Source organism: Haliotis rubra, unplaced genomic scaffold, assembly GCF_003918875.1.
Source record: "Haliotis rubra isolate DU_JTF1 unplaced genomic scaffold, ASM391887v1 Scf17, whole genome shotgun sequence".
NCBI classification, from domain to species: Eukaryota; Metazoa; Mollusca; class Gastropoda; order Lepetellida; family Haliotidae; genus Haliotis; species Haliotis rubra.
The window spans coordinates 2,102,899-2,130,886 of record NW_025765669.1 but is presented as its reverse complement, the minus strand read 5'-3'; the positions used below and the strand labels follow the sequence as shown (position 1 = coordinate 2,130,886).

Sequence of the window (27,988 nt, the reverse complement as noted above, 5' to 3'; positions counted from 1 at the left end):
ATGTGCTATATTTCAGCTACACCACGACGTGTCGGCTTAATGTTGACAGAAGTAATGTAAGTCTCAGACGTTTACCATTTTGGTGGAACCCGTCAGCACAGGCATGGTGCTGACAAGAGTGAGTGAGTGAGTTTGGTTTTACGCCGCCTTTAGCAATATTCCAGCAATATCGAGTGCGGTGTAAAACTAAACTAACTCACTCGCTCACTCACTCACTCCAGAGCAATATCACTGCGGGGGACACCAGAGATCTGCGGAACCCAGGTCTTCAGCGTGATGAGCGAACGCTTTAACCACTAAGCTACCCCACCGCCCGACAAACCTAGAAACAAAATAGGGGCGAACTGGGATTCGAACCCACATTTCATTTTTTTCTTGCGTACTCTGCACAGCGAAATGAGGCTGTGTTGCCGCCGACTTAGTTTAGTTTCAGGAAATGATTTGCGCCTTTTAGAGTAAGTAAGTATTGTTTTACGCCGCTTTTAGCAATATTCCAGCAATACTCCAGAAATGGGCTTTACACATTGTACCCAGATGGGGAATAAAACCCGGGTCTTCGGCATGACGAGCGAACGCTTCAACCACTAGGCTATCCGCCGCCCCGCGCCATCAAGAGATTCTTAGAATGGTTCAATGTGGATTAATAAAGGTTACGAATTTGGGCAACATGGCTGAAACGGATGATATCGTATTCCAATTGCAGATGCTAACAACGTAATTTAATATTATTCTTAAATGCATAACTTGAACTCTTGGAAGTGATGAATCCGGATTTCGGGGTGGGGCAAGGGGGAGTGCGCCCGCGCTGTCCTATTTTGTGTACATAGAGATAATTAAATCCGAAACGTTTCAGCTCTTCATTAACATCAAAACCGCAGACTGACAATTACTTCAAGAAAAAAGTTATCTTACTTAGAAATACATGTCAACAAAATTTAAATAGCATTGTTTGTTGTTGAACGGCGTTCACAGCAATGGTCCGGCTATATGACTCCGATCTGTACATAATCGAATATCGATTACAGTGAGTGAGTTTAGTTTTACGCCGCTTTGAGCAAAATTCCAGCAACATCAAGGCGAACACCAGAAATGGGCTTCACACATTGTACCCATGTAGGGAATCGAACCCGGGTCTTCGACGTGACGAGCGAACCCTTTAACCTCTAGGCTACCCCACCGCCCGTATCTCGATCAGACAGACATCGTAAATATCGATCTATTGAAAAACGACGGCAAGCATCAACCAAGTCAATATTCAGGCCATACAAATATTATTTAGAAAGATGAATTAATCCATTTGGAATTTATTTTAGGGTCGCGGAGACATCGGTGTGTCCACTGTCTGGAAAGGGCTATACCATAGATCAACCCAGTGTGTATTTTATAATCCTACCAACTCTCTCTCACTTTGATGAATACTTTGAATATTAACCCAGCCTCGTCATACTGCTATCGGGCGTTTGGTTACTACAGCATATGGCGCTCACCGTGCCGGGCGCGGGTATGATGCGAGATTGCGAGATTGCAAAAGGCCTTAGTAAAACTTAACCAAAATCGCCAGCGATGAATGAATGAATGAATATCAATATAGACCTTAAACAGTTCTCTTGAGCGGCTACATATTTTTGAGTGTTGCTGTTTAACGCCGCAATATTCCAACTTTATGCCGATGGTCTGTAAAAAATCTAGTAAGGACCAGACAATCCAGTGACTGACATTATGAGCATTATCTACGTAAATGGGATACAATTACATGTCTGAAGCAACACACAGAATCTGACCACTTGATACCGTTAGTCGCCTCTTATGACAAGCATGGGCTGCTGAAAGAGTGGGTTTGTGTTTTCATGGACGGATCCAGGAATTTTGAAGGGAGGGGTGGGGGTGGGGGGGGGTTTTCGAACCCCCTGAATCCCCCATTGGCTCCGCCAACGCAAAAAAATCTTCAACGTAGTCTTAAGTCATTTTCAAAAGGGGGGGGGGAGGTCGAACCCCCTGAACACCCCCTCTGGATCCGCCAATGAGTTTTCATGTTTTACGCAGCTTTTAGTAATACTCCAGCAATATCACAGTGGGGGACACCAGAAACGGGCTTCAAACATAGTACCCATCTGGGGTATCGAACCCGGGTGTTCAGCATGACGAACGAAGGCTACCCCTCTGCCCCTATGGGTTGCTGAAGATCATTTCTGTCCCGAATCTTCAGGTGCTAAAACTGTACATGTTATTTAGTCGACATGTTAAAGCTTTTGCCCATCATGCATAAACGTGAATGTGTGAAACCATAGTTTGAGTTGCATGTTGTGATATGACTGGATCGTTGCAAGGAGTGTAAAACTATACTCCTCACTCACTCACTCTCACACACGTCTTACCTTGCGCCAATGCCATTAACAGAACAACACCACCGAAAGTCACCCGACTCGAAGCCATATCGCATTCGACTTCGTAGTGACGCCGTATGTGTATATATCCAACTGTTGTCACAATGGTATACAGATGCTCTTTAATATCCTTGGACCTTGAACGAATTGATAACAGACCTGGGAAAGGTATCCGTACAGACTCCTTACACCCTCCTACGTACCATATATTGCGTTACGTTAAGACGCAATGTGCGGAGTTGTTCATACGCCTATCATGTTGGGGATATCGCGAAACCATTTAGTTTGGTTATCATTTGAAGCACTTCAGATATGTTATCACTGAAAGCTTCATTGCTGAGATTCATCTTGTTTATATTTTGAAATGGTAATGTCAATATTACCAACATATTAGGTTTGGCTTTGTACACGCCCTGGGCCTAGATTTTCGAAGCTCTCTTAGCGCTAAGATAGTCGTAACTGCCATACATTAACATTAACTTACGAAACCCGTGGAAACCCGTGGAGATCCCGGTTAGAATTGGTCGGGTTAGAATGCTTGTCGTAAGAGGCGACTAACGGGATCGGTGGTCAGGCTCACTGACTGGGTTTACACACGTCATCCTATCCCAGTTGCGTACATCGATGCTCATGCTGTTGATCACTGGATTGTCTGATCCAGACTCGATTATTTACAGACCGCCGTCATGTAGGTGGAATATTGCTGAGTGCGGCGTAAAACAACAAACCAACCAACCAAAACTCCCTGGGGAGGTGCTATTGTTTTAATGATAAGGCTACTGATGTGTCCACAGGTAGATTAGATAAATACTGTGAACTAGAGTCGTGCAAACTGTAACATGAAGCGGATGGACATTATAGTTGCAGCATAAGAAGTAAATCAAAGGGAGATAACCACGCAGTACTCTATACAACCCAGGCCAATTCCCGCAACAGAGTGAGTGGGTGAGTTTAGTTTTACGCCGCACTCAGCAATATTCCAGCTATATGGCGGTGGTCTGTAAATAATCGAATCTGGACGATCCATTCCTGTGATCAACAGCATGAGCATCGATCCACGCAATTGGGATACGATAACATGTGTCAACCAAGTCAGATAGCCTGACCAACCGATCCCGTTAGTCGCCTACTTCGACCAGAATGGGTTACTGAAGATCAATTCTAACCCGGATCTTCACTGGTCTCCAGCAACAGATACACACGCACGCACACACAACAAACACACAACACACATACGCATACGCATGCGGATACGCATACGCACAGGCCTCCTCTAGATTTTGGGTCGGTCAATGTACCGAGTATTACACTGCAGAGCTGCCCTGTACTTTAACAACTGATTACTGTTAGAGACTGGCGGTGCAGGGACTCAAGGTCAACGATTGCTATCTAATCTGAAGTAATATGTGGGATGTGCACATTGACACTGTACCTGTAGGTGCGCCAGAACCAATCAACAAAAAAAAATATTGATTTTAATAGAAGTTTCATTTTAAAATCCCCGACCACGTCATACCAAAAGACGTTAAAATATGGTACTTGTTGGTCCCTGTCTGGCGCTCGGCATTAATGGGTACAACAAGGACTGGTCGGCTCGGAGTCAGTATAATGTGTCTGAGTGGGGTATTCATGCTTCACTGCGGCATGGTATCTCAGTGGGCTAGCACTATAAAACCAGCTTAAGTCTCGGCTAGTACAAGCAGCCGCACATACACATACACACGCATGCACGTCGTCATATGAGCGAAATATTCTCAAGCACGACGTAAAACACAGTTTCACCTCACTTCACCTCACCCTGGTTATACTGGGCAGAGTGTTAAGAAGTTAGGTCTTCTGTTTTAATACACGTACTTGTTTATACAGAAGAACAACACACTCAAATCAAATTTGGTTTTCTTCGGTCGTCGAATAAACATGACAACTGGAGAAATTACGTCAACGGGATGAAAAACAATATTAAAAAATATAGTGATATTGTCACGTGATGTGATGCTTGGATTGTTTCTTTGAAACAGCAGTGTTCCATCACGATAAAAGAAAATCAAAACATGCAACGTTAATATCAATGAGCTTCATAAACTCCAAGGTGAGTTTATCGATTGCCTGTTCACCATTTTATTTTGGATTGTATTATCTGTTTGTATGGCTGTTGTTTAACGCCCCACTCAGTATACGTGTAAATAAATGAACCAATAACAGACTCGACGTTTTGCATCCTACATCAAACTGCGTTAGGTTTAACTGCGCTCAATGTTCTTATCACAACCGTGCTCCTTACTGACTTTCATTAACCTGCTGTTGACACTGATAATGATTTCTATTCCGTCTTTTGGGTCTACATCGCCACCAGTATTGATAGCAACCTATGTTTACATAACAAGCACATTGTATAGCTGTCAAGAGATGCAGTTATGAGTGCATGAGATTAGATCATTCGGGTTGACGAATTACATTCCGCACGTGTCATGGTAACGATACATGAGATGTGCGTTGTCCAACTGTCGATGTGTGGGACTTGAGGTCGATAAAGAAGGCAAATTAAAAGCAAATAAAATCGTATTTAGTACGCATGTTCAATACTCCTGTACCTTTATTGTATTTTCAATATTGTATTTTGAGGACATCAGTTCGAATCGCTCCCTGTCTATGACCCGAGAACGTGTTCAATGGGTTTTAGTGTCTGGTATTTGTAATTTCTAAAACGAGCTTTGAGGATTGTGTGTGCGCGCGTGTGTGAGTGGAGTCGGGGTGCGGAATGAGATAGTGAGTGAGTGAGTGAGTATGGTTTTACGCCGCTTTTTAGCAATATTCCAGCAATATCACGGCGGGGGACACCAGAAATGGGCTTCACACATTGTACCCATGTGGGGAATCGAACCCAGGTCTTCGGCGTGACGAGCCAACGCTTTAACCACTAGGCTACCCCACCGCCCCTACGGAATGAGATAATACAATCGGGGGGACTATGCTGTGTGGCACCCTCTTAAAGCGTTTGGTTCTAGGTTCGATTATCCATATGGGTTCTATATAAGTTGGGGCGGTGGGGTAGTCAATGGTTAAAGCGTTCGCTCGTCACACCGAAGATCGGGTTCGATTCCCCTCATGGGTACAATGTGTGAAGCCCATTTCTGGTGTCCCCCGCCGTGATATTGCTGGAATATTGCTAAATGCGGCGTAAAACTAAACTCACTCACTCACTCTTGTCAGCACCATGCCTGTGCTCACGGGTTCCACCAAAATGGTAAACGTCTGAGACATACTTTACTTCTGTCAACATTAAGCCGACACGTCGTGGTATAGCTGAAATACAGCACATTTCACTCACTCACTCACTCACTCACTCACTCACTCACTCACTCACTCACTCACTCACTCACTCACTCACTCACTCACTCACTCACTCACTCACTCACTCACTCACTCACTCACTCACTCACTCACTCACTCTATCTATCTATCTATCTATCTATCTATCTATCTAAGTTGTCAGCCAGCGGGACATGGGATGATGTACCCGAGGGGCCTGGAACCGCACCCCTACTTGTCATATAAGTATGTCTTATATTTGGTCCGTAACGTTAAGGATGCCAAAGTTCATTCTTCACATTCATCGACACATCAGAGGACAGGGGACGAATTTACAGTTAAATCACATTTCATTCGGAAAATATCGTAAATATTCGGAGAGCGGCGTCTTATATAATATATTGGAGATACAAATCTGTGGGCTGTATTTTGCAAAAGCGATGCCAACAGTTCGGAAAATGTGAGCGGGGTACGTAAGAAACGTATCTTACATTTCCGCCGGGTACACTGAAAATAACAGAATGGGTGTCAGCGAATAATCCAACATGTAAAAAAAATAAATGAACACGCCTATTTGTTATGTCAACGACTAGATATTGCTGCATCCATTCTAAAGTGCGGCGTAAAAGCATATTCATTCACTCAAATTGATAATAATCATTTAGATTTGTTTTGCTAGCTTCCATTCATATTCAGTGGATCTTTGGGGGCGTTTGTTCGCATTAATTATATCTGGTTTATCTCCAGCTGCAGTATTGACCTGGAATCATTTCATGACAACAGCTTGAGATGTGTGAGGCTTGGTGATATGGAGAGGTTGGGCTATCATGCACTGACCACACAGATGGCGCGTGATATCGAGTGCAGGACACAATAGATGTTGGACAAATAACACTGATTAGCGACACCATTGTCACAGGTGCTATCAGACTGATTAAGAAGAGAAAAGGGAAACAATTGGATTGAGGAGTATGTCTCGAGGAAATGTTAAGCAATTTGGAGAAATAGCACGGCTGAAGCCAGACATGGGCTTTATACGCTATACCCATGAGTGGAATAGAACCCGGGCGGATGGTGTGACGATCGCGAGCCAACGTTTTAACCTTGGAGCTACCTCAACGTGGCTTAGAAAGAAAGTGAAAATGACAGTTGAGCTTCTCCGTGTACAGACTACCCCTGTACAAATTCAAACATAATACGTGCAAGTGTACTGAAAATCATCCTCAAATAATCTGGAATGTTTAAGCGTTGCACGCTTTTAATTGTCATTTTTCATAAAATTCCATTTTAGGGTGAATCTCTGTCTTTCCTGAAGTCATATTCAGTATAATAGTAAGTGTACTTAGTATAAACATTTTAAATCTCTGTTAACTGTAGAGAAATATTTGTTATGTAATGAGTTCCCCAATATTTAAAAATTATATTTGCTAGATTCAGGTGTTGCAATTTTAGACTAGCCGTGGAAAGGGGCAGATATTCATTATATTAACTGTAATGAAAGGTACTGTCTATACTGTAAATCTAATGGCATTTTATTAATTGAAGATGAATGGCATGTATTTTATGTGTGTTGAGGCATACTCTAGTATCAGGAATAAATATATTAAGAAATATTTTAGTAACTTCCCCACAATTATAAATTTTATATCTATTCTACAGAGTGAAAATATGGATATGATAATAAATGCATGTTTATTCTTATATCATGTAAACAAGAACCAAAACCGTAAATACTGTAAAATGCGTTGATGCGTTGATGTGTTACATATTATCATGATTGTATTTTGGGCCGGAGGCCTGTTACTGAATAAAATGTCTGTCTGTCTGAAGTCATATTCAATAATGTTCAATATTTTGATAAATATTTTGCGGCATCTGAACATGTACTTTCATGCTATCAGATTTACACCAAATACCGATTTGTTGAGACCCGAAAATGCAAGTTCGATTCAAACTTACTGACAAGGATTCGAACACGTAGCTGTTAGGCTACACCCCGCATATATATTCAATGTCATTCCGTTCCAAATGTACCGGCAAATATTAGAGTGGTCTCCCCTGTATCCCGTTTCCGGAAGTAAACAAGTGCGTGACCAGTGACGATAACAACTCATTACACCTCCTTCAACAAGCCTGTCACAGCATGTGTTGATCAATGAAGTGAACCAAGCACTTAAAAACATCACAACATTTGACTCGAGGCCAGTTCAAACAACATCTAGCTCAATAATGTTCTCAGATGAACAGTATAATCAAGCTTGCAAAGAACTTTTATCGCCCCAGTTGGACGAAAAGGATGGTTGGGAATATTTCGTCGAGTCGAACGATGTCACAATCTACAGGCTTAGAAATGAGGTGAGTTTAATCAAATAACGGATGAAATAAGTTTATAGATGAATTTGTTCTGCGAGATCAGGAAAAACGGGAAAACATTTTTGTGTGTCACACTTGACCAGGTAGGGGAAACGTACCGATCGGCCAAACGGGATATTATAGGCCGCTCTGCCTATTTTGCTATAGGCTGATCGGCCTATTTATGATATATATCAAAGAAATTTTAAGCGGTGCATGTCCGCATGAGGATATTCACATCATTCAAGTTTTGATGTCCAAAGGTTTTCATTCAAACCCTTTTTGAGAATTTTCATCGCATAATAAAGGAGTTTGGAAATTGCTAATTATATAAGTCTATAATATTTTTTGACAATTTTCATTGCAATAATGACATAGATATTCAGTGTTAGGTTTCAAAAGGAAAATTTGTGCAAAATTGTGTTCTTAATGAAACATCTTTTCCTGAACATGATATAAATTTCCATTTTGTCCAAAAACTTATTTTTCTCAAGCTGAGGAGGCCATTAACTATTCATCTGTATGATCATATAAAACCATTTCGTGCGGAAATTGATAGTTTGTGACATAATTAGAAATATGTTCAAATATAGCCCGATCGGCCTATAGCAAAGTAGGCAGAACGGCCTCGGTAGGTTTCCCCAACCTGTTGACTTGAATTCAATAAACATGGTCGTAAATTGGGAAAGATTTCCACCCGCAACCCCTGGTTTTTTATCATTCAATGCCTGGAGGGTTTTATTTTTTAATAAAAAAACCTGTTTGTATAAACAAATGTCTATGACTTTATGAGGTATGTAGTCAAAGCATCCACAGATAAAAGGGCCACAAGCACATTTGTTCCCAAAAGCCACTCTAATTTTCTTTTTTTTAATTATAGGATATTTAGATACACTCATTCTCAATAAATGGGCACATTTGACCATATCAAAGTCAAAAATAAGGTTAATATATATTCATTAACTATACAATTATTTCAGAGTAGAGTATTAGGTACATAATATACAACAAGAGTTGTTATGTAATCTTTGTTTTAAACATACTAATTTTCTACTCAAAGTAATGCTTCGAGTTTCCAAAAATGTAGCTAAGTACTGTACGTTACGTTGAAAGCGATACTCAAACACTTTGATTAGCATTAAACGGAGACATTAAAGATATATTTTCTTCTTCCTTGCCGAAGTGGAGCATATGCTGGTGTTAGAAAACACAAATAAGTGTCATGAATATCAAAGAACAGTTCCAGTCACGATCTTCAAAGGTCACATATCGTTTTGGCCAAAACCATGTCAGTGGAATTTCAAACTACATCATTTAGTTTATGTTATGTCCACAAAATATACATGTTTAGAGACAAGAACATTTCTAGAAGTCGACAATTAAACGATAATCTACTCAATAATTCAAAATGAAGTATTCGAATGTGTTCATTTCGTAAAGGATTCCATGAACATATACGTATATGAAATATAACGTACATTACTGCCTTTGTAGCACAGTTCTGAAATTTTAAATTTTCAGATAAATACTGCAAATTTCATTTCAATAATTTAATAATATTAAAGATTATGAAATTAATGTTTGCTTTGAGTGTCCATGAATAACTGGATACTCTGGTGAAATGTACGTTACCCAGTGTAACGTACATTTCACTATCTGTTTACATGCATAGTTTGTCAACCATAATTCACAATCAGCCACAGCCAAGATACAGACGTAAATTGACCTTAGGGGAAAGGATTGTATGAACAAAACTATTTCTATGTTTCCCTTACATTCTATGAGACAAAGAAACATTTTGATACCAAAGTTTCAATCACCATTTAATCATATTTTGAGCGATACTAATGATATTAATCTGTAGATTTGCCGCCTCAGGACTCTATGACACGTGGTGGGTTAAAATAGTGACGTGTGCAAAAGTCGTATCGAGCTGGGCAACGTCGGAATAAGAAAATTCGAATGTACTGGTATCGTACATTTCAGTAACGTATATTTCCTTCTATCAACAATTACCCAATATCTGTTCAAACTTGTTAAGAATTAAACAACAAATGTTGATATCGTGATGACACCATTAATGTTTATAATTATCATGCAAGATAATTTGGATATATTTTGTTTACTTTGATGTCATAATAATCAGGTCGTTACATCCTTAACCAAACGCATTTGACAGGCCTTGTTCAAACAGGGACACAGTAGAAACATGCAAACTTTGGGGATCAGTCAGACTTCTTTTCATAGCCCTTTCTCATGACTATCTCAAAACAGATGTATCATACTCGCATATATCTTAAACAGTGCCCCAAATCCTTAAATAAACTAAAGAAAGCTGACACAAATTTTCGTAATTACAAACTGGCGACAGACACTTTAAGCTTGTCAGTTAATTTATTTAACGTCCTGTTTAGTTTCTTTGATAGGTAAATGAAACGTCTATCATTGCAAAATACTACAGTGTGTTTACCGGTTTATCAGTAAAGAAAATTACATACTGACTGTCCTTTAAGGTGTGTATACCACTTGCGGCGACAGTCACGTACGTTTCAAAATGAACAATTAATTGCATATATTTCATTTAGTCCCAACATGTGGCAGACACGTCCTGTTTAAATCTTTAATATGGGTGGTGATATGTTGCAAAATGCAAAAGAATCCACTTAAAAGGAAATCCAGGAAAACACAGAGTGCAGCGACACAAATGCGCCCTTTTATCGAGAATGAGTGATAGCGCACATATCCATGCAACTTGTACATGCGCATCGGATGTCAATCTCAACGGCACATCATATTATCAATCTCAATCCCTGAGGATCATACACTAAAAGTCAAGCCCCAAATCAAAATGTCCTTTTCAAGAAGTCCAAAGAACATAAAGTCCAAATAACAACTTTTTACAAATGAAAATATACATTTTGTATCTTATAAATCTACGTCAATTCCGTAACAAATATCGATCAATTTCTTCTCATTTACTTGACAAACAATCAGCTTATATGATATTGGTTTGTATCCTGATTCATTAGTTTAATTACATGAGTTCATATTGTTTCCCTTTTCGCAGGTGAATCTTAACCCTGCATCATTCGTTTTCAAATGTCAGATAGCAAAGATGGCATATGGTAGGGGAGAAATATAAGCTTGGGGATATTGCGCAATATTCTGCTATTTATAGCTATCTGGAAATACTAGAGTATCTGCATTGGTTCTTGACCGTTTCTGTTATTGTGCACATGTTTTTGCATCAATAAAACTGATGCATAGTATTGTGAGCCTCGTATCACAATACATTATTGTATTGTCATATCAATACACATTTAGTCCTCACTAAGTGTTATAACCATCACTCTGACAGACACAGAGTCAGTGAACATAGTATGTATTGTAAACGTTCTGTACAGATAATGTGCCCACTCACAGAGGTTTAACCACTGTAACAAAATGTGTTGAAAATATTTATGAAAATACATATGTGTGCTTTAAATTTATAATTTTCATTTGGCCCTTTTGTGTTATTGAGGTGGTGGTTTTGTCAATGGTTTTTGTCACAACTGACTTTTTAGTGTGGTGTTTTCAATTTTTTGCTGTGATGCCTTTTGTTTTGGACCGCCTCCGTGGTGTAGTGGTTAGAGCGTCCACCCGGAGAGCGGAAGGTCGCTGGTTCGATCCCCAGCTGCGTCATACCAAAACACGTTCAAATATGGTACTTGTTGGTCCCTGTCTGCATTAATGGGTACAACAAGGACTTGTCGTCAGTTTAATGTGTCAAAGTGGGGTATTCATGCTTCACTGCGGCATGGTATCTCAGTGGGCTAGCACTATAAAACCAGCTTCAGTCTGGGCTAGTACAAGCAGCCGCACATACACATACATGCACATCGTCATTTGAGCTAAATATTCTCAAGTACGATGTTACACCCCATTTCACCTCACCTTTCGTTTTGTTGTCTGAATTACTTTAGGTGTGGCCCTTTAGACCTGTTCCCATTTACTCTCTGCTTCAGATAACCTGTCTTGTAACATATCTTCTGGTCTAGTAAGAACAGCATATACCAGTCAATATACTGTGACTAAAATCGGCTGGCAATAATTTATGAATACAAGGACATGATAGTAATAGATCTAATGCTGTATTTCATGGCAGATTTGATATTGTGCTGTTGTGTGGTAAGACTGTGTTGTATTTGACCTCTGCCATGGCCACTACCATACAATCATATTTGTTTATCTACAGACGTCCGGGTTGTACGAGTACAAGATCTATGGCTACATGAAGGATGTACAACCTGACATCTGTGCCAAAGTCTACATGGACACAGAATATAGGAAGAAGTGGGACAGTTATGTTAATGGTATTTCTTTTCTTTTTGAACTAATCCATCACTGGGATTACATGATGAACAAGAAACCCATGAAGATCCGGGTTAGAATTAGAGGTGTGACGATACGGAAATGTCACGATACGATACGTATCGCGATATCTTGGAACGATATGATTCGATTCGATGCATATCACGATATGCTATCTTTCGTTATTTTCTTTTAAAAAGTATATTTTGATAGCAAGTAACAGTGTACATTTTTACATAACCGTCAATTTCTAGTGAACATTAACAATTTTAAGGTCAATGATTCATATCACGATACGAACAAAAGTATCGATATATTTATCGTCAGCTAAAGTATCACGATTATCGATACTACAATATATCGTCACAGCTCTAGTTAGAATGGATCTTCAGCAATCCATGCTTGTCATAAGAGACAACTAACAGGATCAGGTGGTCAGATTTGCTGAAATGTCATTGTATCCCAATTGCGTACATTGATGCTCATGCTTTTTATCATTGGATTGTCTGGTCCAGACTCGATTATTTACAGACCGCAGTCATATAGCTGTAAAATTGCTGAATGCGGATTTTGGACCAGACAATCCAGTGATAAACACCATAAACATCGATCTACGCAATTGGGATATGATGACATGTGTTGTATTCTTGTGTAATGTTAGTGATTGGTATTTGTGTTGATGACTTGTTGAGCAATCTCTTAAGTTCTTATTGTCAACATATTTGTAATTGAATTAAATAATTTTTGCATTGTTGTATGTGGAAACATAAAGTCATGTGTGAATACTTTGTGTAAATATTTAAATTAAACAGCATGACATTTGTTACAAGTTTGAATCCATACACACATAAACCACTGAAATTATTTCTGAACTGAACCCATGTATAGTGGTCCTGTTGTATGTGACAGAGTTGAAGATAGAGAAGACCCTGGACCAGGAAGTGATCTACTGGAACATCAACTACCCGTTCTTCATGTCAAACAGAGACGTATCCTTTCATGCAACTTGATTGCCGCCAGACTCATGACAAAAGCTTGGCTCCAGATATTTCTTTGAGCCACGAGCATTAAGTCAAAATTAATCTTTCACATTGTGTACTGTAATGCAGATGTCCTAAATGAATTAAGTCTGAAGCTCAACACCTCATTGGGGGTCTTTTTCAATGTAAATGGACGTTTAGGAGGAATTAAATATTAAAGATTAAACTTTACTTTAGTTTTCTCTGGGATGTCAGTCTCTACCTAATTTTGCTACTATTTTAATTTTATACCAGTGCAGAGCCATTTTCTTGTACATATTTCGGGGTAGTGGGGTAGCCTAGTGGTTAAAACTTTCGCTTGTAATGCCAGAGACCTGGGTTTGATTCCCTACAAGGATGCAATCTGTGAAGCCCATTTCTGGTGTCCCCTGCCGTGATATTGTTGGAATATTGCTAAAAGCAGCGCAAAACCGTACTCACTCACTCTTCCTGGTGATGTTTCTCTCAGGTGATGCTGTTACCTGAGTGGTATCCAAGATGGACATATATATGCTCACTGTCTCATACCATCCATTACCTGCTGAAGGAGTAATGATATACTCCGAAACGTTGTGTTCCTCATAATAAAGAAGTTGACATCCATGACAACTCTCTTCTTTATGTGTATCACTTCCAAATGCCATTCAAAGACCCATCCAAGATTCACACTGATTATGTCCTTTGGTCTTTCATTGAGGGCGGTGGGGTAGCCTAAAGCGTAAAGCATCTGCTTGTCACGCTGAAGATAATTTCTGGTCTCCCTTGCCAGGATATTGCTGGAATATTACTAAAAGTGGCGTAAAACCATACTCACTCACTCACTCAATTCAGTGCCATACCTGTACATGTGGGTTCACAAAATCCTGCTTCACTGTACCTTGTATAGAGATAAGGGCTGCATCACTGTACCTTGTATAGACATAAGGGGCACAAAGGATGTGAAGCAATTTAACGTCAACTCACTTAATTTGAAGTTATTGATGTGATCAATACACTCCATGAAGATTTTGGTTAGAATATGAAAAATTTAAATGAAACAAGTGCCATTGGAGGTTTTGCAATGTTATTTCCACCTTAACTGCCTTGTAGTATGTGTTTTCACGAGAACTACGTGAGATTGACTATGAAAATAACAAGATTTGGGTGGTCCTGGCAAAGAGTGCGACCTCGGCAACGTTCCCTGAGCAGTCCGGTGTCATCCGGGTCACGGACTATTTCCAGAGTGCTGCCCTCATGACTGATGGCCAGTCTGGAACTAAAGGTGGGTATTGTACATTTGCAGTGTGGATATTATTTGACTGGATACGTCACAGATGCATCTATACCAGGTAGGGCTGGGACGGGTAACCCGGATACCCGGGTCGGGTGGGTAATGAGTTGGACCCGGGTACCGTCTCAGTACCCAGACCCATTATGATCATGTGACTAATATATTAAACAATGTTATATGTTATTCTTTCATGATTAAAAGGTTGTATTGTCTTTGAAGATTTAGACATTATTTACAGTCACCTGTTTTGAACATAATACACGATTAAGAAATTGAAAGAAAAATTAGCCTCCGAGCTGAAGAATATATTGCCATTTCTTACAAATTTAGCGACAGGAATTAACATATCGGGTATCTGGATACGGTAGGGTAATAGGGGGTGGGGTACCCGGGTAGAAAATTTGAACCCGTCCCAGCCCAAATACCAGGCAGCACAATTTTCTGACATCTGTATTGTCCTACTGTGGACCACAGCAATCCCCAGACCACCCAATCCCTGAACCATCCCCAGCCCTACCTTCACCACCCCTACCCTGAAACCTCTTCTCCCCACCCCCACCCCACTACCCATTTGGCAAACCTACCTTGGACCACCCCTACCCAGAACCACCCTCTACCACTCACCACACCTACCCTTGGCCACACCTACCTTTGGCCACACTTACCTTGGACCAGCCCTACCACTGACCACCCCTATCACTGACCACACCTACCATTGGCCACACCAACCTTTGGCCACACCTACCTTGGACCACACCTACCTTGGACCACCCCTACCCTTGGCAACACCTACCTTGGACCATCCCTACCCTGAACCACCCCCTCTACCACTGACCACACCTACCCTTGGCCACACCTACCTTGGACCACCCCTACCCTGGACTACCCCCTCTACCACTACCCTGGACCACACCTACCCTGGTCTACACCTACCATTGACCACACCCACCTTGGATTACAGTGAACCACCCTATCCTACCCCATACGTTTTTGGACCTACCCCACTATGACCTTTGGCCATGCCTAGCCTGGACCACCCCACCCCCTACCCTGCCACACCTACCCATGACCATCTACCCTTGACTTTGACCCTGCAGTGGACCACCCCTGACCTTGGTAACACACAGTGGACCACCCCTACCACTGACCACCCCACCCTGAACCACCACCACTGGCCACACCTACCTTGGACCACCCCCTACCACTGACCACCCCTACCCTTGAACACACCCTCTACCACACCTGCCCTGGACAACACCTACCCTGGATTGCAGTGAACCACCCTATCCTACCCCTCTACCTTTGGCCACACCTACCTTTGACCACCACAACCTTTGGCCACACCTACTGTGGACCACCCCTTCTACCACTGACCACACCTACCCTTGGCCACACCTACCTTGGACCACCCCTACTCTGATCACCACCCCCCACACCTGACCACACCTACCCTGGTCTACACCTACCATTGATCACACCCACCCTGGATTGCAGTAAACCACCCTATCCTACCCCTCTACCTTTGGCCACACCTACCTTTGACCACCACGACCTTTGGCCACTCCTACCCTGGACCACCCCTACCCTTGGCCACACCTACCCAAGACCACATCTACCCTTGACCACACCTGCAGTGGACCACCGATGACCTTGACGACACCTGCAGTGGACCACTAATGACCTTGGCAACACATGCAGTGGACCGCCCCTACCCTTGACCACACCTGCAGTGGACCACCCCTGACCTTGGCAACACCTGCAGTGGACCATCCCTACCCTTGACCACACCTGCAGTGGACCATCCCTACCCTTGACCACACCTGCAGTGGGCCACACCTACCCATGACCACACCTACAGTGGACCACCCCTACCCTTGACCACACCTGCAGTGGACTACCCTCCCCTACCCATCCTACCCTTGGCCCCCGCTCCCTAGCTGCACTGTACTCTGTATCAACCCTACCCATGGCCACACCTACCCATGACCACACCTACCCTGGTCTTTCCACTTGGTGGTCCACACCTACATGTGACAGGGACAACCCAGTAGTCTGAAGTGCTGTGATATGCTGTGCAGTGTTAAATCCTCTTCGGCAAGCCAGATGCCCATGTTTTAAGGCTTGTTAGCACCATCTTCATTGTATTGGCTTTTAACAAAGTGCCAAGAGCCTGAAGCCTGCATCACTTCAGGTATTCATCCCACTCAATGTTATACATCTAGGTGCCATTGCACAATTATCTTAGTACTACGACTGTTCAGGGCCTATGTTAAGGATGTTATCAATTACCTTAGCGCTACGACTGTTCAGGGCCTATGTTAAGGATGTTATGATCACCTTAGCACTAAGATGGCTTTGTACAACGGCAGCCTGAAATTCGTTAGACTCCACCCTTGCCTATCTTAACCACTTTTCTGGACAGGTTTATGATTAAAGATTGTATAACATGATACTGTGTGCTTATTGCATGCAATGTTGTTGCATCATCATTTTTAATACTTTCAGCATTTATGCATTACTATGACAACCCTGGTGGTATGATCCCAACCTTCCTCATCAACTGGGCAGCCAAGGTAAATATGCACCAACCTTTTTATACATCTTAAGGTAAATAATAATAATTATGGCTATTTATAAAGCACCTGTTTCCACGCACATGTGCATGCTCAAAGCATTATTACCCCGGATAACCCAAGCTGCCTGTGAGGCACTAGAAGGTTAACAGTCATATGACTTATCCCACCGGGTACCCATTCACTGCTGGGTGAACAGAGGCAATTCATGAACAAACTCACTTGCCTAAGGTGAGACCACATATGGCACATGTGCTTCATTGTGGGTCAGGACTGAAGTCCTAGAAATGTCAAGTACACACTGGTTACACTGACTGAGTTTGGTTTTACGCCGCTTTTAGCAATATTCCAGCAACATCACAGCAGGGACACCAGAAATGGGCTTCACACATTGTACCCATGAGGGGATTCGAACCCGGGTCTCGGTGTGACAAGCCAACGCTTTAACCACTAGGCTACTCCACTCCACCATTGGTTCAGTATGCCCCATTTTATGGGTACTAAATGAGATGTGAAGCCCATTTCACCTGGTAAATTCCCCATATTGCTGTAAATGTCCAACATATTGCTGGAATATTACTGTAAAGTAGTAGGGTGTCACGATACACCAATCTCACGATACTGATCATTGGCACGTATCACATTTTAAGGTCATGATACAATCGCGCGCCTTTTCATTAGCAGCAACGTGACGCCGCTGATTGGTCCATCAAAATAGTCTAGCCAATCACAAAAGCTGTTAGTTTCCAACCTATTTTTAAGTAAAGCTAGCTACATCTATTTATCGGAGCGGTCTCAGATAATTTTACTATCAAGACTTTGAAGGAGATGGATATAGCATAAAAATTTGAATCGATAAAGTTTTAAAATAGGAATCGATACACGCAAAGCATGTATCGTATCGTAGATCGTCAGTAAATGATATTGCTGGAATATTACTAAAAAGTAGCGTAAATCATACTCACTAATATTGCTGGATTATTGCTGAAAGCAACATAAAACCATCTCACTCACTCACCCTCCACCTTGGGCCCTATGTGCAATTACAGCAATTTCATAATAATCATCTAAACAATGTCATCCTAAAGAGAGGGGTCAAATACAGTCTACAATCATACAGGGTATGACAAGTCACACAGTACATTTAATTGGTTCCAGAAACAAAATATACTGATATCTTGACAACAGATTCTTTTCAAAATTAATAATCCTATTTACTTTTAATCATGAATATCAAATTAATGCAGAAAGTCTATGTATTTACAGGTCACTGAATGTTAATCAACCTTTGTTTGTAGACTGGTGTGCCCCAGTTTCTAACGATCATGCAGAAAGCTTGCCGTGGGTATGACGATTATCTACAGAAGGCTTCCAGTTGACATCCTCATCATCATTAGAAACTATCTAGTTCAGCATACTGATCGGTGCATTTTTTAACATGCTGCATCAGTTTATTTATTTTATTTTTTTCAGAATTTGGCCAAATAAAATAATAAATGTTTTCATGGCTCACATTGTTTATTTCATAAAAATATTTTTTGAAACAACAGTTTCAACAAAACTACAAGCAATACATTCTTTATTTTTTTAGGATACCGATATGTTGTTTTCAGTCATATTAAACATTTATGATAATTTGTATTTTGCTGATAAATAACTTTTTTATCAAATGTATTTTATTCAAAATTTAGTAAAAGCTCATCCATACTTTAAATCAAATACAATATTTAGATTATCAATATATTTACTTTGGCAAAGTTTATTGTTGACTTATTTTTACAAATGTGAGAATAAATTGGTCCATTGTAACAGTAATATGCAATATTAAGGTATGTGATTTTAGAAAATGGTCTATATAAGAAAATGATACTTTTGTCAAGATCACAGATCAGTCCCAGATAAGCACTACTGTTGCTTTGAAACATGCATTAAGGTTGATGAAAGGAAGATTCATGTGGCTCAAGCATTTAAATTTCACATGATAATGTAAATGGGCATTATCGACCTTGTTTAATTTCAATCCACTTGTCAGAATGTTCATTTACAATTGTTTGTTTCTGAATATGAGGTATTTTTAAGATGTAAGAATATAGGTAGGTAGAAATATATTTTTTTCATTTTTAAGAATTTTAAAGCATTGAAATCAAGAAACAACAATCTGCCATGTCTGTACTTTAAATCACCATGATATTCTTTCCAGGTGCTTGAATGAATATTTTATTAAGTCTGCAAAATGAATATTTCCATTTTAGTTGTACATTACATCAGAATACAGATTGTCATTTGACATCATATCATTGTTATGCATTTTGTTGATGTATTTCATAAAGACATGCAAATATTTCCAAGTGGTTTAACATTTAAGCATTACAGAGTACATTTTATGCTTACACATATGTACTAGTGTCAAAGTAGCTACGAGGTAGTGACTGTCCGGAGTGTTATTGTGATCTTATTCCTTGTAATTGTGATATATTAATATATAATATTGCATGTTTAATGTGTGTTTTATAAAACATTAAAAGGTCCGCAATTTCTGTTATTTGGAATGTAATGATTCCATGAAGAATTTGAGAATATATATATTTTTAATAGTGTATTTTGTTAGATTCAGTTTTCACACTAGAAAACAGTAAAAGAGAATGTGATGAAGTATATTTGCTATTGTGTGTATTTTATATCACTGCCATTGTAAAGAATCGGTACATGAAAGCCATCCGCAGGCTAGGCCAGTTGTATGTGTACCATGTTTGTTAAAATGGTTTTAGTATGATGATCACAATGTGGAATAAGCTATGGTTTTGAGAAACTGAATACAGTTATTTACCGAGGACAAACATTTGAACTGGTATCTAATACTTCCCAATTAGAATTAACTGTACTTTTGAAAATTTTGCTTCAAAAGATTTTCTTCAAATGCAGTGGGTGGTTTTCTACAAACTTTTCACATCCTTGTCTAACATTTCATCCTTAAATAAAATCACAATGGCGAGAGCTGTGGCAGTTTAGAGTTGAGAAACCATCCTGGATATGAGTTTGATTCTATTGGACTTTATTCTATAGGTCCGGGAGACAGACTATTAATCTCCATATAGTGGGTTTTTTATCCAACAGGAATGATTCAGCAATACTTTTTTGAGAGCTTTTCATAAAAACATTACATTAAAGGGATCTCAGTTAAAAGTGACTGTGTTTGTCACAATGAAGTTTAACATGTTATAACCAAATGGAACTGGAAACTCAGGTACACCTCGAGTCAAAGCTGCCATGGGGAGGTTGGGTAGCCTAGTGGTTAAAGTGTTCACTCATCACGCTGAAGTCCTGGGTTTGTATATATTGTCATGGGTACAATGTGTGAAGGCCATTTCTGGTGTCCCCTGCCATGGTATTGCTGGAATATTGCTAAAAGCGGCATAAAACCAAACTCACTCACTCAAATCGGCCATCACTGGAAAGTGTTGTGACCTATATTACATTCTTTGTTGTGGGAAGCATGCCAGTTTTACAATTAATCTGAGGTTAACAAATTTTTGTTGATTTTTTTTATCTGGTTTGTTTTGTTACAGTTTTGGATGGGATCTAGGGTAGCCCACTCATCTAAGAGTTGCTTCCCTTGGTCACATCAGAATCCTATGATCATGGGGTTGATTCTCGGTTTATCAACACCACATCCTGCTAATGAGTTTCAACAAAGTGGTAAACATCATTTTAAGCTGTGAAGCCCATTTCTGGTGTCCCTCGCAGAGATATTGCTGGAATATTGCTAAAAGGGGTGTAAAACCATACTCACTCACTCATTTTCGGCTGACATGCCGAGATGTAGCTGGAATACTGTTCAAAGACATATTAAAGCAAAGTCACTCACTCACTCTGGTTCCTAGGGATGTGCATCACTGATACAGATCAATGGTGTGTTCAATTTCAACTCTATAATTCACTCGCAAACCATCTCATAATTTAAAGTTTATCTGTCACCTTTTCATCAACCTCCCATTCCTATATTTTCCATCTTGTTGTCAGTGATGATGCTCATGAATGTTTATTGTCGGAGTGTTTTTCTTTCTGTCTGTATGGTCCCCTGCCGTGATATTGCTGGAATATTGCTAAAAGTAGCGTAAAATCATACTCAGTCGTTCAGTCAGTCTATCTAAATGTTCATGGACTATAAAGAATATAATATTTGTATACTAGTATATATATTGTCTTGAAAAGTTGTTGATTATTAATACTTTATGTTAAACTAGAGTTTGGCAATGTTAATATAGTCATATATAGTTAACATATGTGGATAACTGGCAATGTTAATATAGTCATATATAGTTAACATATGTGGATAACTGGCAATGTTAATATAGTCATATATAGTTAACATATGTGGATAACTGGCAATGTTAATATAGTCATATATAGTTAACATATGTGGATAACTGGCAATGTCAATATAGTCATATATAGTTAACATATGTGGATAACTGGCAATGTCGATATAGTCATATATAGTTAACATATGTGGATAACTGGCAATGTTAATATAGTCATATATAGTTAACATATGTGGATAACTGGCAATGTCGATATAGTCATATATTGTTAACATATGTGGATAACTGGCAATGTCAATATAGTCATATATTGTTAACATATGTGGATAACTGGCAATGTCAATATAGTCATATATTGTTAACATATGTGGATAACTGGCAATGTCGATATAGTCATATATAGTTAACATATGTGGATAACTGGCAATGTCGATATAGTCATATATTGTTAACATATGTGGATAACTGGCAATGTCGATATAGTCATATATTGTTAACATATGTGGATAACTGGCAATGTCCATATAGTCATATATTGTTAACATATGTGGATAACTGGCAATGTCAATATAGTCATATATTGTTAACATATGTGGATAACTGGCAATGTCAATATAGTCATATATAGTTAACATATGTGGATAACTGGCAATGTTAATATAGTCATATATTGTTAACATATATGGATAACTGGCAATGTTAATACAGTCATATATTGTTAACATATGACTTATATATGTGGAAACTTTAGATGAAGAATACAAAGTGAAACATTCTGATCGTATATGTGAAGTGGGGCAGCCTAGTGGTTAAAACATTTGCTTGTCACACGGAAGACCGGGGTTCGATTACCCAAGGGTACAATCTGTGAAGTCCATTTCTGGTGTCCCAGACAATGCTGTAATATTGCTAAAACCAGAGTAAACTCATACTCACTTAGTCTTATTGTATATTGGTGCATCCATTTGATTTTATCTGGGGGCGGAAAATTATTTTGAGATCAATATATTTTCCCCTCTATGTCAAACAAAATGTTTATTTACTGAGCATCATCAATCTTTTTTTATCTTTTACTGCAAATTATTTTTACATTTGGATGTTTCCCATTAGAATTTATTTTGTAATAAATTGATTTTTAAAAAATATGGTTATAGATAACTTGAATTAAAAAATCAAACAAACCTTTCATCTCCTGAACTATTTATTATTCACATGGGATAGTGAGCTTTAAGTCACACATGTGACTGAGATTTTAGTCACACATGTGACCGAGTGCTTTAAGTCACATGTTACATGTGAGGTTTTAGTGACAGATGTGCCATCGAATGATGCTTGCAACAAGTCACAGATCATGTTGCAGTGTATAACTTATTTTTATTGGATGTCCTCTTGTTTGTTGTCAGTGAGCATGTAATCCTATTATCCTATGGTCATGATATTTTACCTTTATTGTAGATACCAGTGCCAGTAGTTTTCTGTTTGTGTGCATGAAGAATAAACATTCCTATGATGACAATGCTGTTTGTTATTCTTGTGCACTGCACTACACATGGCCTGCACAACACATGGCCTGCACAACATGTACAACACATGGCCTGCACAACAACATGCACAACACATGGCCTGCACAACACATGGCCTGCACAACACATGGCCTGCACAACACATGGCCTGCACAACAACATGCACAATACATGGCCTGCACAACAACATGTACAACACATGGCCTGCACAACAACATGCACAATACATGCACAACAACATGCACAACACATGGCCTGCACAACATGTACAACACACATGGCCTGCACAACAACATGCACAATACATGGCCTGCAATGCACAACACATGGCCTGCATGCACAACATGGCCTGCACAACATGTACAACACATGGCCTGCACAACAACATGCACAATACATGGCCTGCACAACACAACATGCACAAATACATGGCCTGCACAACATGTACATGGCCTGCACAACAACATGCACAATACATGGCCTGCACAACATGTACAACACATGGCCTGCACAACAACAACACACACATGGCCTGCGCAATAACATGCACAACACATGGCCTGCACAAACATGCACAATGCATGGCCTGCAACAACATGCACAATGCATGGCCTGCACAACAACATGCACAATACAACAACATGTACAACCACATGGCCTGCACAACAACATGCACAATACATGGCCTGCACAACAACATGCACAAACACATGGCCGCAACAACATGCACAATACATGGCCTGCTGACAACATGCACAACACATGGCCTGCGTGTGTACAACACACACCTGCATGCACAATACATGGCCTGCAACAACATGCACAATACATGGCCTGCACAACATGCACAACACATGGCCTGCACAACATGCACAATACATGGCCTGCACACAACACACATGGCCTGCACAACAACATGCACAACACATGGCCTGCCACAACATGCACAACACATGGCCTGCACAACAACATGCACAATACATGGCCTGCACAACATGTACAACACATGGCCTGCACAACAACATGCACAACACATGGCCTGCACAACAACATGCACAATACATGGCCTGCACAACATGTACAACACATGGCCTGCACAACAACATGCACAACACATGGCCTGCACAGCATCAGGCACAACACATGGCCTGCATAACTTCAGGAGGTAAACATGTACAACACATGGTCTACACATCAGGCACAACACATGGCCTACACAACAACATGCACAACACATGGCCTGCACAACATCAGGAGGTAACACATGCACAACACCAGGCACAACACATGGCCTACACAGCATCAGGCACAACACATGGCCTGCATAACTTCAGAAGGCGACACATGGCCTGCACAACACCAGCCACACCACATGGTCTACACAGCATCAGGCACAACACATGGTCTACACAACATCAGGAGGTGATACATGCACAACACCAGGCACAACACATGGCCTACACAGCATCAGGCACAACACATGGCCTGCATTACTTCAGAAGGCGACACATGCACAACATCAGGCACAACACATGGCCTGCATAACTTCAGAAGGCGACACATGGCCTGCATAACTTCAGGAGGTGACACATGCACAACACATGGCACAACGCATGGCCTGCATAACTTCATGAGGTGACACATGCACAACACCAGGCACAACGCATGGCCTGCACAACATCAGGCACAACACATGGCCTGCATAACTTCAGAAGGCGACACATGCACAACATCAGGCACAACACATGGCCTGCATAACTTCAGAAGGCGACACACTGATGCACAACATCAGGCACAACACATGGTCTGCATAACTTCAGAAGGCGACACATGGCCTGCATAACTTCAGAAGGCGACACATGGCCTGCACAACACCAGTCACAAAAGTTCCACAAAAGTTCACAGCACAAGAAGAAATATGTTTGCTGCAATAAGTCGTGATCTTAAAGCAGTTGGGAGTTTGATTTATGGCCTCTAATCAGCAGGAAGTAATTGTTTAAAGCAGTCACAAGAATATATATTGAAAATGTATTTATACAATAAATATGCCTATGTTGTGCTTCCAATTGTTTTACTGGATATTTTTACCTCAGAAAGAACCATCAGGGCCAATGCAATACTTGAGAATTCAATTTGACAATACCAATAATAATCTGTCCACCAGTGTCACAGTCACTTTTTAACAATTTTTGTGATCGTACATGGAATATATCCAAGACATTTTTGCATTTCAATAGGATGGATAAATGATAAAAATTATTTGGTAAGTAGGTACTATAAAGATGTAAAAACAATTTCTATGTACATCTAGTTTACGTTCATCAAAGACCATGTACTGGGATAGACGTACATAGAAATTACATATTTAAGTCTTTGGTTCCTGTATTCACTGTTTACATCAGTAGCTTTTTAATTAGTATGACATATCGATTGTTCAGCAGTTAAGAGTGTCTTCGATAAACGATCAAAGTAACATATTAAAATACAAATAAGACATCAACATACATTGAGCACTTTTCAGTATGTGAAATACATGTAACAGATTGTAGGAGAAAAAGTCCAGGAAAAAAGTCCTATTGTAATAAAAACCTATTTATTCATCAACTTTAATGTCAAAACATTCATAACACACACATATGGGTTATTGTCCCCCGCCGCAACGCGGAACGGGGGACTATGTATTCAGCGGCGTCCGTCTGTCCGTACGTCCCGATTCTTGTTAACGCGATATCTGATGAAATGTTGTACCCAATGTCTTCAAATTTGGTGACAGCCTACATTGGGAGATTATGCAGACACCAGTCAATTTGGGTGACCTTGACCTTATTTTCAAGGTCACCATGACACTTCGACCACTTTTCAAACTCTTGTTAATGCGATATCTCATGAAATGTTGTACCCAATGTCTTCAAATTTGGTGACAGCATACATTGGGGGATTACGCAGACACCAGTCGATTTGGGTGACCTTGACCTTATTTTCAAGGTCACCACGACACTTTGACCACTTTTCAAACTCTTGTTAACGCGATATCTCATGAAATGTTGTACCCAATGTCTTCAAATTTGGTGACAGCCTACATTTGGGGATTACGCAGACACCAGTTGATTTTGGTGACCTTGACCTTATTTTCAAGGTCACCACGACACTTTGAACACTTTTCAAACTCTTCTTAACACGGCATCTCATGGACTGTTGTATCCAATGTCTTCAAATTTGGTGACATCCTACATTGGGGGATTATGCAGACACCAGTTGATTTTGGGTGACCTTGACCTTATCTTCAAGGTCACCACGACACTTTTCACACTTTTGACATCTCATGGACTGTTGTACCCACGTCACTTTTCACACTTTTAACGCGATATCTCATGGACTGTTGTACCCAATGTCTTCAAATTTGGTGACAGTTTACATTGGGAGATTATGCAGATACCAGTCAATTTGGGTGACCTTGACCTTATTTTCAAGGTCACCACGATACTTTGACCGCTTTTTAGAGGCGATATCTCATAACACATTGCACCCAATGTTTTCAAGTATGTTGACAGCCTACATTGGGTGATAATGCAGACACCAGTCATTTCAGGCATCTTGTATGTGACCCAAAAATAAAAAGTAGTAGATATAGATATTCCATTCTTTAGCGGCAGAGGACATTGCCATATCAGTGGCAAACACTTGTTAAAAAGATAAACTGATCTATTATCTTTTTTAATGACACTTATCAGTGTAGGAAACATAGCCCGTCCCAACGTCCGAGACGGACGAATTTTGTGGAGGACGGGTTAAAAAAATATCTAGTCCGTCCTCATGTCGGGTCAATTTTAGCAAACCAATGACATATATATAATGATTATAACCTTTTTGAATATTTACTGCCGAAGGTGTTTTATTTATATTTGGAGGACAGGCTAGATTTTGGCAGGACTGGTAAAAATTTGACCTGCCAGTCCTGTGGACAGGCTAGATTTTCTACATCTTTCCAACACTGCACTTATATAAACATGAAGTACTCACATACAATGGGTGATTAACAGGACTTATTCAATATTTAGATAGGTCTTTGATCTTTTAAATGAAATTTAGAAACATGAAGTACTTACATTCTGTGATAATAACAGACAGAAGGGTGCCCCCTATATGTCTCCACCACGTGTCTGGAATGACATTCCTGACCTATGCTCACAGTATGGCGTAGTGTGGCAGTAAACATTAGAATGAATACGAGTCAGTAGACATTAATATTCATCAATATTCTGTAGTATGAATAAAGCTGAAAACCTCTGTAATGTATACAGGATATCTGTCTATTTTACATTTGTTTTATGAATATACAATACATGAAAGTGAATAAACGCTATGATCGCGAAAAAGTATGAAAAGCTAAAAAATACTTTTTATTCTTTTCTTTTTGGGAGGACTTTTTTCCAAGGCAAATTTAGGACTTTTTTCCAGTACTTTTTTTGCGGAGTAGATCTACTTTTTTCCCGCACACCAAATAACAAACCGTCATTTTTTTTATTATATTGGTTTCTTGTACATTTAAATATAATGTGTTATTCTCTGAATCATACCTGCAGTGACATATGAATCATTGTTATCTTGTGATATTTGGTCTTCTTGCAGAATCTTGAAAATTTTAGAAACTGGGATATATGGTAAAAATATCTTGGACATCTAATACAACTTCTAAATGCTGCTAAAAGACACTATATGATAGTAGTAAGAAGAATATGAATACATGGCACTTTCATATGGATAAAAAAATTACTCTTTGTGCACCGTGTGCAGAGGCAAGAAGAATTCCATGATAAATCAAACAGAGAGAAGTTGCCTTTAGTTGACTGAGATGGAATATTTTGACTGGGGGCCGCATTAGT

The 27,988-nt window shown here is 39.9% G+C and overlaps 2 protein-coding genes across 2 annotated transcripts in view; one reads left to right on the top strand and one right to left on the bottom strand.

Annotated features, from left to right (window-relative positions):
• Positions 1–2,494, bottom strand: part of LOC124272405 (macrophage mannose receptor 1-like) — a 73,764-nt gene extending 71,270 nt beyond the window's left edge. Inside the window, exon 1 of the mRNA XM_046707573.1 lies at positions 2,376–2,494. Coding sequence (XP_046563529.1) covers positions 2,376–2,433 — 58 coding nt within the window. The 5' untranslated portion in view covers positions 2,434–2,494. The remainder of the gene's footprint in view (positions 1–2,375) is intronic.
• Positions 2,495–7,771: 5,277 nt separating this feature from the next.
• LOC124272468 (phosphatidylcholine transfer protein-like) lies at positions 7,772–23,098 on the top strand. Its single transcript, XM_046707647.1, has 6 exons — positions 7,772–8,048; positions 12,283–12,400; positions 13,308–13,387; positions 14,507–14,678; positions 17,193–17,260; positions 18,559–23,098. The coding sequence occupies exons 1-6, from the start codon at positions 7,923–7,925 to the stop codon at positions 18,637–18,639; spliced, it is 645 nt and encodes a 214-aa protein (XP_046563603.1). The 5' UTR covers positions 7,772–7,922; the 3' UTR covers positions 18,640–23,098.
• The last annotated feature ends 4,890 nt before the right edge of the window (positions 23,099–27,988 follow it).